This window comes from Ptychodera flava, chromosome 13 (assembly GCF_041260155.1).
Source record: "Ptychodera flava strain L36383 chromosome 13, AS_Pfla_20210202, whole genome shotgun sequence".
NCBI classification, from domain to species: Eukaryota; Metazoa; Hemichordata; class Enteropneusta; family Ptychoderidae; genus Ptychodera; species Ptychodera flava.
In genome coordinates, this window is record NC_091940.1 from 18,563,904 (window position 1) to 18,576,582 (window position 12,679).

Here is a 12,679-nt window from a genome sequence, read left to right on the forward strand (position 1 = left end):
TGTAGTTTTTCAAGCCCTCCTCCACGTTCAATCCACAAGTTATGGTCGCGTAAGCAATTGCAACATAGATCGCAGTTCACGTTCTGAGAAACAAAACAAAACAAAACAAAACAAAAACTAACCGTTGATTCTGGATGCAGCACCTTGATTATTTTTATCGTCTAAACTTTCGTTTTATTCGGTCGGGCCCTGGCGCGCGGAAAATGCACCAAAATTTGTAAAGAACACAGCTTGACATTGGAAAGGCAGCATCAACCAGCAAAGCTAGCTCTCTCTCTCATATATTCTTCTACCGAAGTGCTTCGATATGAAAGTTGATTAATTAATTAAAGATTTCTACTCAAGTTGCCCGAAGAAAAGTGCGACACTGAAGTGCTTCGGAGGGATAACCCGAACATGCAATGCTGCATCCCTCATTTAATATGAAGCGACGGTATCTAAATTCTCGTAATTGCTCCAGTTCGCATATACAGGCTTCGGCCGAAGAACGAATTATCTTAGAACCACGTACAAACACAGAAACCCCGTGACGTGCACGCACACGCATCGACAGACAGACAGACAGACACACACACACACAGAAAGACAGACAGACAAACACACACACACACACACCCTCAAGGATGAATGACCATTGATAAGTCTTGTTACAAGCTGACGACGGATAATCTTTAATGGAGATACGCACGTTACACTATATATTGGTTTGAATAATTATTAAAATTGACATCATTCTGACGTGGCTGGCTACAAGCCTGAGACGTATGTTACCAACCCTTCTTCAAAAACGACGCGTGTACGTGACAAGCTGCTCTCACAAAGACTGATAAAGTTCAACAAATCCCACGATAACGACGTTACCAATGTTACCAATGAAGAGAAGCGCGGGAGCTGACTATGATAGAAGAGCGACAGAATAAATAACATACAGAATCCTACATTATTAGCGAAATATCAATTTGAATTGAGCACCAATCAAGGACAAGAGGTGAATTTTAAGGTGAGATGGTACACCCAATCGGATAGTCACACAAACTCAGTATAAAAGTGAACAACTTTGTATCGTTATCACATTGTGGCAGCTCGTGCAGAGCGCCCTCGTGTGATATAAATTATGCATAGTATAAGGCTTACACATCATATTTTGCTTTCGACAAAACAGTAATACAAAATCTTTCATGATTGAAGTCAGAGCAAAATCTACAGACCCTTCTGCCCAAAAGTAACTTTATTTGTATTAAAGAAAACCAAATTCCCCGCTGAACGTGACATGAAATTGCGCCATGGATTTTGTTGTCTGACAACTCGAAGTCCAGACTGGAAGATCAGTTGCTCGAGGCAGGGCTTGCCTTCCTCTGTACCAGGAAGGGTACAGACCTACCTAGAGCAATGGATCTTCCAGTCTACTTGGAGCATACACAGTATATAGAGCAGAGGTATTCTGCTCTACTGTCAAACTGTCTCAAATTTAATTATGACTATAGTATCCTCTACATTCACACCCCTAGCAGTGGTGGCGCTGCAAGCGAGTCGACTTCTTACACTGACAATGTGCACCAGCTGGATCGACTTGCTCGAAATATAGTGCTTCCCGCATTTCTCTAACACGGAGAAAATATTCCGTAATTTGACGTGAAAATTCTTCCAAAAACTGATGCGAAACATACTCAAGCTGGCTATTAATTGGCCGGCAGATGTAACTTTTAATGTTGTTTTTCACCATTTCTGTTTTTAATGTCAACCGCAGATTCTTTTCTACCCCTTCCCTAACTCCAGCATGTCAAAACATCGACTATTTAATTTGTCAACACAGCGTCAATACATGTAGAATGCACTGTTTATGTTTACGTTTGAATTCTAGTCCGGACCAGTTTCACTCGCCGACAGTAACAATGCAGTCTACACATGTACTGCAGGCTGAGTTGACAAGCTGAACACAATCTCGATATGCTTGGGGGAGTGAGACAAGAAACTGTAGCTGACATTAAGAATAAAAAGAGTGAAAAACATTAAAAGTTACCGCTACTGGCCCTTTAAATTATCACACGCCTTTATTATGTCAAGTCACCTGTGGCCCAATAATAAATAAAGCCTTCTTCGAGCGCTCAGTGCATGCTGCTGAATGTGTGCTGTTGTCAAACGGCAATCAAGTGTGCAATACTCAAATCGTGCAAACAAAAATCGTCTGTGCACCAAAATCGGGATGTAGGCAAAAACAGGATTGGCGAGAAACTTGGCAAGCGAACGTCCCACATATGCAAATAAACCACAACGCATGCGCAGAAGATAAACGCTACAGGAAGCTGAGAAAGTAAACCAATTTCTCACGCTCACCTTTGAACCTGGGCCTTCCAATGTTTGAGTCCATGGAATGTAAATGTTAGACGATACGTAAATATTTATTTCACTTGATTGAGACGACATTTTGAAATTTAAAAAGATGAAAAAGAATTACATTGTCTGCCCATTTTGAATTCGTAATTGCATCACTCGATGCCATTGTAAACATGTTTTTTAATTTGAAAATTATCTTAAAATATCAAAAGATAACGAAGATAGTGGGGTGATTAAGTAAGGAAAATTAGTGAAGCAGTGAAATAGAATTATCACGCTAAACCTAAATTACAAGAACGATTTTATTGTCGTGATAGAATTAATCGAGAAATGTCTACTGTCGTGTCACATGATGACATGACGAAATATAGGTAAATGGTAAAATTGCTTGTCATTGGTTTTCAACTCGTTGTGAGATCTCGCGAGACTTTTACATTCATTGTATCAATTGAAGCCAGGTCTGGTTTCGTGCTGCAGTGAGTTTTGTACGTATTTCGAACAAAAGCGGTTATTTTTATGCAGTTTTGTATATGAGAGATAACATACCAATTTGCCTTTGTCGCGAAAACAATACCACTTACACACAAGATCTCGTCAAGTCTCGCGAAGAGCGGACATTTTTTCTTATCGAACATGCAATTCCTGTTTCATTTTCTCTGAAACATAAGTTTGAGCAAAATGGACGGCAATGAAAAATTTTAAGAAAACAATATTGAATATCACTGATTCTAAATACTAAAAATTCTAAACGGCCTCTGAACCGTATCCTACACAAAAATTTGCATAAATAACCGAACTCAGTATCTACGTGTAATGTCGAACATAAGTAAGTTTTGATATTAAATATTTAAATAAAGTAAAATCTAATAATGCATCCAGTATTTCGTCGACCGTCTGACAGTATGTTTTACAAATAAGGATTCATAACGAAAAATCATCGTTTCCCGCCCTCACAGTAGACATGATTACTTAAGCAATAATGTACCCCTCTCAGGGTGAGCAAAGTTTGCTTTCGCCCATAACGGAGCGAAAGGGGGTACAATATTACTATTATTTCATAGATTTGGCAATGCAAGCGAATTTGTAGATATAGAAAGCACCTGGGGCCACAATACTGGATAATAGAATAATCTGGGGATGACGTCACAAAATTCACTGGTATTTACAAAGGTATATAATTCTATAGATACTGCACATACATTTAGACGGAAATTGGTTTTTGTTCAATAACTACAACTTTGAAGTACAGTTCTTAAAATCTTTGCCGGCAGTCAAACTTGTTCGTGCTCTAAGCAAAACACCCATGGGCGACGATCCCTGATGGTTTCTTTGCGATTGCAGTGGTATTCGGAAGAGCCATCATGACGACGTTCTGTGAACTCTTTTTCAGTATTCTGCATTGGATGTGGATCGGAATCGCGCAGACTCAGTCATTTGTAGAACACAAAATGTAAAACCGTCGGCGCTTCACATGAATGCAATAATGTTAACGGGTAGACGGTCGCTAAAAAGTGACTACTCGTTCACCCATTAAATGTTGATGCACACGTCTCGTGCAACGACGTGCACTCAGCAACGTTAACAGGTACCATCGCCAAACGGGACATTTTTCCCACACAGAACCATTCAGTATTACATCATCGTCAAAAAAAGCAAAGTAGTTGAGCATGACATTAAGAACACAACGAGGTAAAAACTGAACAAATTAATGGAAAAAAAATTATCGCTTTTGTTATCTACATACTACATAAAATGAAAGCACATTGTTCTGAAGACTCACAGATACTTAAAAGGAAACAGTCGTCGGAACTGCGCCTGTGCGAGTTTCTAGCACTATATCTAGATGCACCTCATTATCATAGCTGCAACATTTAAATTATACGATGACAGACATGTTTTAACTTTCACCAATCACCATCGTACCTTGGATACAGTGTTTACATTGGTCTTATGAGTATCATACGACCTTTGAGCTCAGTTCCGACGAGTGTATTCCTTTAACAAATCAAACTTGTCTGAAGACTTATAGATACATGAAAGTGCAATGCAAATGAACGACAGTTCTGATTAATAGACACTGATAAGCTGGGCCATAATTTGCATACCATCGTTGGACGCAGCGTCCTCTCTTGATACATACACACATGAGGAGGGCGGGGGACAATTTACAGAACAACTACATACCGGGAAGGGGTACAGAAACCATGGACAATATGAGACCGGCATTACAAGGATGACACCATTCATTAAATGTACTTTCACTACATTACTAAGTTTACTGCTTTACGGGATGACGTACCGCCACAAATAGTGGCTGTTAACATACATGAGGGTTCGCTTAAAGGTATTCGGTCACCTGTTTTTTTTACAGCCAATCACAGATTTTACGCGGGTGGCCACTTTTTAAAAAGGGCGCCCCACACGACAAGCCATGGCATACTTAACAGCGTCGTCTGCATGAGCTTTCACGTATCGAATATGGGGATTGACAGCTACTGGTGTCACGGGTAGTACGCTAAGCCCCGCCCCTTTACCATATATGGAATATGCAAATTTACGGTGACCGTGTACCTTTAAATGTTGCCACGTTGTTGTTATGTCTATGCATGCATTTACAGAGACTCTATGCAGACACTTTACACTACTGAACTATGCACATCCAAGATCCGCATATGTAGATGCAAACCAACACATGAAATACTAGGAATGAATATATTTAGATGTTAGTCGTACACCAATGCACAAAGTTTTAAAATGGTTTGTTTTTGTCTGTTTTTATCACACATTCATGTGTCAGTGAACACCTAGGCTTGTTATTCCATGAAAGTCTCCTGACTTCCCCGCCTCCCTCCATCGAAGCGTTACATATCGAATTACTTTACATTACAGGTATGTACATGCACATGCGCACTAGCAACATATGACAGATGAAGGTGCAACATTTCTAAGTTAGTAATACGTTAAATCTAGATGGAGAAAAACAATACCGTATGGAACCAGACGGGAACGGTCCTTACTGACAGGAAAACCTGTTTATACGGTCACCTTATTGGACGAGCCGTGTCTGTTTTAAATGCGTCCCGATTACAGGTTACCCCCCACAATTTGTAACGCTTCACGTTACCATGGAGACAGATCTGCCCATGCCAGACAAAGCCCGGAACAAAGGGTGTCCGTAACGACAGGTTTCGATATACACTAAGTGTACTCTGAAGAAGTACGAAAACTACTTTAACATTACTCGGAGCACAGGGATGAGAACGATTAATGGCAAGGTCAGAGGTCGAGGTGATGTCAGAGGTAACCAAAGCAATATGGAGTTTTGGATAGACATATACATTACATCTTCAAGAGAGGAACGTGAACATCTTTTCAGCTCCACAAGTTGAGCTATTAAACTGAACTGCCTGGCCCTCGCAAGCTGCAACAGTGAGCCTGCTTTATCGACACGCAATTCTCAGTTGTTTATTCGATCATTTTCTCAATCCGTTGCACAATCCTAGGATATTCATTTCAATTCAATTAGGATAATTCATTTTAATGCGTTCAGTATATTACTTTTGAAAAGCACACACGTACACACGAGAAAGTCAGTGTCTACCTTGATTTTTTGAACAATGAGTATAGTCCACGAGTTTTCGGTGTGCAAACCGACCGTTAGGACCAATAGAAGTTGTAATTTCAGAAGCACCGATAAAATAGACCTTTCATGTTTAAGCCAACATCTTAAAATGCCAGTGTTTCATGGCGTAAAGTTAACGAACTGATCCTCGGAACTGCCGTCTCTCCTTCAGCTGATTTTAAGGTGTTGTTCAAAAATGCCTGCAAAAATTTCCCGGGCGAGAGTTGTTAAGACTCTCTCACTGATCATGATCTAGTTCGTTCACTGCAAACTTTGAATGGTCGCGTTTTTTTGAGGCAATATTTCAGGTTTTTCCCGATTTCAAACACACTTGCAGTGATGAGGACTTTAATTTCATCAAAGTCACAGAGAAATCCATCGCCTTTTTTTTTAAATGAAGAGGTTCGCCTCCTCTGTTGTTTAACCGGGAAAATCCGAGGACAATATTTTTTCCCTCTGTGGCCCCAATGTGGCATTACATGCCTGGAAAGCAAGGCCCGGGAACAAGTATAGGTGTACAAGAATTGCTATCTGATAATGATGAATAGACTGTTTTCAGGGCCCGAGAACGAGTATAAATGTACAAGAAGTGCTATCTGATATAATGGTGAATAGACTGTTTTATCTACTTTCGCTCCATCTGTAAATGATAATGGCTGACAACTCTTTGGAGTTACTACAATTTATTTATTTATTTATCTATTTATTTAACTATCCTTATATTTATCTGTTTATTTCGAATGTGCATGGGCGAGATGTTCAAAAAACATTTAAAGTAGAGACATGAGCCCAAATTCCTGAAAGTTTCCTCCTCATGTCCGGTAATTAAATGAGCCAGCATCTCTGAAATCCACCTTTTAAACTTTCGTTCAGACTTCGCTCCACTTTGTTCAGAATCATCATTGCAAGTCAGGCTCATTATGCAATTTTTTTTGTGCGGGAACAGAGATGCAGACTATCTCAACTTTTCTGGTAATTGAAATTCAAAACGGTCGCCATTTTGGGATAAATTTTCCACTGTTTACAGTTACAAAAACATGGTAGAGAATAATATTGAGTTCCTTCAGTGAGTCTGTACATGTTGTCGACCAGAAATAAATGATAGTAAAAGTTCAAAAGCTACTCTCGAGAGCCATTCTGGCAAAGTAACTCGAAAATTGTAACTACGAACAACTCCTAGCCTATCCTTCATCTCTAAATTTGCCAGTTTGTAATACAATACCGATGCTAAATCAAGTTTTTGGTCGTTAATTATTGAAGTTAATTTTATCACTGGTCACCAATAAAAGACAGTATAAATGTACTCTTTTCTATATATGTACACGTATATGCAGACAATATAATTATTTTAAATTTTAGTCAGTGAACGATCCTTCCCATACGATTTAATAATAGCAAAATTGAAAGTAATCTTCAATACTTGAATAGAATTTTCGACGCAAAATTATTTTATAAACTCAAGTGTCTATTGAATTGAATAATTTTAAAAGCATTCTGTACAACATTATTTAAAAATATTCCGCCTTGTGCCTTTGATGATGGAATTTAAAGCGCGATAAATTTTCCCGCTCTTTTTTATGTGACACTCAACTGACTTTTCGTGTTCGAGGTTACATCTTTCAAACTGTAAGCAATCTCACTGCCTAAAGTTACCTACACGGCTTTTGTCAGCACATTTTTCTCCGTTACTCAAAAACAACATCGAAATTTCTGTGGGCATCAAAACCAAGTGGAATCTAACGGCGCTAGAACACATCCTGAAAGCATGGGCTTTCAGTTATCCCACCTTACACAAAGAACGAAGTTGGCCGCATTCTTGAGCGAGACGGACGTTTGGAAGTAATGCCCGAACTTGACTGTGAAAATGATGTGCACATAGCACATTATAACGAATTCGAACGTGGAAGCATCTCTCATTTGTTTGGCAGAGCACTGATGTGCCAACAAATTACATCGACTTTCTCGTGGAGTACATCTGTGCGATTAAAGATATAAAGATCGACGTAGAGAAAATGACGAAAAAACATAAGAACAGTCTGTCGATGACGCATGCTACCTGTTTCCAATCGTCGCTGACGTCATTCTCGTGGTCTTCTCTCTCGGCCCGCTGGACCAGGGAGTCGAGCGTCTTATGTACCTTCTTGATCTCCTTGACGATGGAAGAAGTGCGAGGGTCGTTACTGCAGTGGGCGCTCGGCGAAACGGTGTCGTCGTCCCCGTCGGCTGAGGAGTTCCTGCTCTTCGCTGGGGTCGGCGTTGACGGGGGCGAGATGGCATTGTAATCAAGTCTGTACACGACTTTGTTCCCGATGGCATCGACCAGGACAACATTGCTGCGTAGTGGCGCTTCAGGTGAAACCGCGGGTTCTTATGAATAAGGAAAAACATGGCTTTAGTGAGTATCCAGTGAACTCTCTCACATAAGATGGCTTTGTTACTGTTGGTACCTCAAACATCACTTATCAAACTATGAGTATGATAGAAGCTCCAGTGACTTTCTCCTTTTATCAACACATTTACACAATCTTTATAGTTTTCCGCAAAACTTCTATGAATCAAGTTACGACAGTGTTGATATTGCCATACTGTAACCGAATTGAGAATAATAGAATCTCACACACCAAGGACCTGGGATCAGATTTCTCACACGAGTTGGAGATATTTTGTCTCACACGAGCCGCAGGCGAGTGTGAGACAAAATATCCCCAACGAGTGTGAGATATCTTATCCCAGGTCCTTGGTGTGTGAGATTCTTTTTCTCACATGACCACAAAATGCGATAAATTCATATTGGGCACGTACAATATTATCAAAAACCGTGACAACTCTGTCGTCTGTTACTGTACTTTGACCTGCTTACTTCGTAGTTCTAGTCCGTGTGTTACTCGTCGTGCCATTGGATAATATTTTGCGCGTGGAACAAAACAGACTATTTATCATCCAATCAGAGCTCGTGTAATATTTACTGCAGAGTGTGGGACAGTTTCTGAGAGTGTGGTATCGATTTTTCCCACACTGTCGATCCCGCACTCCCAGCGGCCAGGAATGTGAGAAAAAATATTCCCAACGAGTGTGCGAAATCTGATCCCAGGTCCTTGGTGTGTGAGATTATTTTTCTCACATGACCACAAAATGCATTAAATTCACATTAGACACGTACAACATTATCCAAAATCGTGACAACTCTGTCGTCTGCCACTGTACTCTGACCTGCTTACTTTGTAGTTCCGGTCCGTGTGTTACTCGTCGTGCCATTGGATAACATTTTGCGCTTGGAACGAAACAGACTGTTTATCATCCAATCAGAGCTTATGTAATATTTACTGCAGAGAGTGGGACGATTTCTGAGAGTGTGGGATCGATTTTTCCCACACCGTCGAGCCCGCACTCCCAGCGGCCAGGAATGTGAGAACACTCAGTCATTATATTCAATTATTAAACGAAACTGTTACTTTTGATGATATTTTTCTCTTTTTTTTAATTTCGACTACGATTCCTTGTTCTCATCACCAAAGCATGTTGAAACACCTGCTACTTAGACATAGACCGTTTTTGTACATTGCACTGTTATTGTCTGTCCGGACCAGAATTCACTTGTCAACAACAACAATGCAAATTACGCGTGTGTAGACCAAGTTTGACAAGGTGAATATTTCGCAAATCTGCCCGTGGCAGCAAGAATCTAGTTTTCAAAGTACTGGAAAATCTATACAAGAACAAGAAAAATAACTGCTGTGTACATTCCCACTGCTTCTAATTAGTAAGGGCAAGTATGGCAGTATTTTTAAAAATTCTGTGTTAAGGTAGAATGCACCTCGGGGACAGAAATTCAGGCCTTCAAATTTTATCAATTTTCTTCTGACCTACCACTTGTGGGGGCTCATTTTGAAGCTCTTGGCGAAAGAAAAGTTTTCACCGTCTTAGTTTTTCGAAACTCGAATATATTATTATTTCTCATAGAGTTAACACAGGGATGGCGGCCATTTTGGATTTCAAATGTCGACAAATTACAAGTTATTTGTCTCTCTAGTACCAAAGTTTGCGCGGTGACCCCTGATTTTTATTCTTGCTTTGATAAGAGAATGGTTGAAAGTTTCACTGAGGAAAGTTTGAGCAAAAGTTTAATAAGTCTTTCACTTTCGAGGTGCATATTACCTTAATTTCACTATTTCTATATTTCTTTTATAACGAGCGCCCCCTGTCGGTGCACGAACAAACGCTAGGAAACAAGGATGATTTATCGTTCAAAATGTGCCAGATTTTGTTTGTTGTAATTTTTGCAATCACATGTGAACAAAATTTGTTCCTTCTATTGGAATAACAATCTGCTGACTTTGACCGAGGTGACAATTACCGATTTCTAGACGCCTTGTGAAAATGAGGATGAGAACTTACAGTTTTGACGAATAAAGAGGAAGACATACTCCAAAATAACCCACACCTACCGTTTTGTTCGTGCTCTTTTTTGGAAAACCTGTCCCTCATCCCGAGAGCGGTGAGCACGTATTCATTCATGGTGATTTTCCGCAACCATAAGGGCACGTCGGTGTGGTCAGGGCCATGGTGCCAGAATTTCAACACGATCACGTTCATTCCAGTAGAAATTGCCACCAAGATCATGTTCAGGATAAGGAACTGGCCTAGAAAATTAAAACAATTAAAGTGACGGTAATGTATGACCACGTGTTTGAAGTTTTTTACATATGTTTTGCAATCACACATAACTAGAAAAAAGTTACTCACACTGATAACCTAGGAGAGTCTCAGTTTATATATATATATATATATATATATATATATATATATATATATATATATATATATATATATATGCACACACTCAGTGACACACACATCGAAAGTTGGAGGCTATATGCGCATGAATGACGTTAGCAGCATATACATCTAATTTTAATTATGGGATGTTCTCGACGAGAGTGGAGTGATTGATAGTGAATAAGTGCATGTGCAAGAAATGTTTTTTGAATTTTTTTGTCAAAAATCTCAATCCCCCACACAAAACTAGCTACATTTGGTGAAATTATATGTTTGACAATTTGATATGAATGTACTTGACTAGATTAAGGTAGTTAGGAGTGCACATAATGATATTTGAATTTCACCAAAAAATTTCAGTGCACTATACTTTGAGAGTCCATGGGTAACATTATATTAATAACACTATTTCCAGAAGTAAGCCAGCCATATCTGTGCATTTATTATGTTTCATTATTGATATGAATGTACTTGACTAGATTGAGGTGGTAAGAAGTGAATGTGTATACAGCAAATATTACATTGGAATTTCACGCAAACATGTCAGTGCAATACACAGAGTTAAACATGTGGCATGTGCTCCATATGGGTTAAAAGTGGTGGTATCTTTTGGTCAGAGTAAGATTTAGTATGTCGTAAATATAAAAAAAAACAAGGTCAATTTTTAAAGAATAAACCAATGACAGGGGCACAAACGAAGGGGTATGAATATAAGCTTTCAAATTTTGAACGGGGAGGATCATGTTTCAACAATAGAAAATGAGGAGGGGCAAATTATAGATAGAGATACTGGGGAGGGCTTTTACATGATGGAGCATTTCTGATATATACCGGCCCAACACCTTATGGAAGCTCCCTAAATACATAGTTTAGTGCATGTAAAGAAGATATCAATATTGGAAAAGATCTATAGTGAATACATACATTGAATGGCCTCGATGAGAAATACACAAACGATATATCCTCCCAGATATGTACAAGGTGGTGTTATAGGTGATTGTTCTTAGAACGTACTAATGCAATCCGATTAATATAAAAGACGTCGAGATGGCGAGTTTTTTACCTTTGCTTTTTATTTGCCGTTCTTGTTAGCTGATTTTCGCTTCACTGGTGAGGCGTCTACCAGCTATCAAGCACAGCAAAGAACAAGTGAAGTGCCGATGGTTCACATTTCAATACCATTAAATCTAGTTTTGTTCGAGTAAAGCTCCCCTCGCCGCAAATGGAAATGTTATGCCAAAATGACGCCATTTTGAAAGCCAAGTTTTCGAAGGATTGTTCTTATATCTAGACTATAGCTGTTGAGGGCGCTGACATTTTCTCCGTGTACCTAATGAATTGCAGCGTCGATATGACCATGAGTATAGGGTGAAAAATTCACCACGAACAACGTGACGTTGAAGGTGGTAACACGATACTCACAAATGATAGGAACTTCGCTGGCTGTCGGTGGCATCAGGTCCCCAGACATTGTTAAAAATACCGCCATAGATAAAAGAATTGTGATGCTTAGGCCAATCTGAAGTTCAAGAGAACAAATGAGGACAAGATTATAAATCGATGAATGATACAAAGTTATCAAGATCAGTATTTCCCATGACAAATTAGGAGTTCATTTACTTTATGCAAAGTACAATTTGAAGGGAAAAAATAAAAGATTATTACAAAAATGTTGGTTTTCTTTTTATTCAAATGTAAGAATAACATCATCAACAACAAAAGCAACATCAATAACTATCGATATAATAGCGGTGGTGACTACGATAATGATGACGAAGACGACGATGACGATGATGATGATGATGATGATGATGATGATGATGATGATTCAACAGATAGAAATAATCCCGCAAATGAGATTTACAGCCATGAAGGAGAAAAATGAATGTATTTTTAAGAGGAATTAATTGTCTTCTCGTATGATATCCGTCTACAAATTGTAAATTC

The 12,679-nt window shown here is 39.2% G+C and overlaps 1 protein-coding gene across 1 annotated transcript in view; it reads right to left on the reverse strand.

Annotated features, from left to right (window-relative positions):
- Positions 1 to 644: 644 nt before the first annotated feature.
- Positions 645 to 12,679, reverse strand: part of LOC139147693 (neuronal acetylcholine receptor subunit alpha-7-like) — a 46,330-nt gene continuing 34,295 nt past the window's right edge. Inside the window, exons 7-10 of the mRNA XM_070718854.1 lie at positions 12,155 to 12,251; positions 10,402 to 10,596; positions 4,906 to 8,323; positions 645 to 4,671 (exon numbers count right to left, since the gene is read on the reverse strand). Of these exons, the coding sequence (XP_070574955.1) occupies positions 7,905 to 8,323; positions 10,402 to 10,596; positions 12,155 to 12,251 (711 nt within the window). The 3' untranslated portion in view covers positions 645 to 4,671; positions 4,906 to 7,904. The remainder of the gene's footprint in view (positions 4,672 to 4,905; positions 8,324 to 10,401; positions 10,597 to 12,154; positions 12,252 to 12,679) is intronic.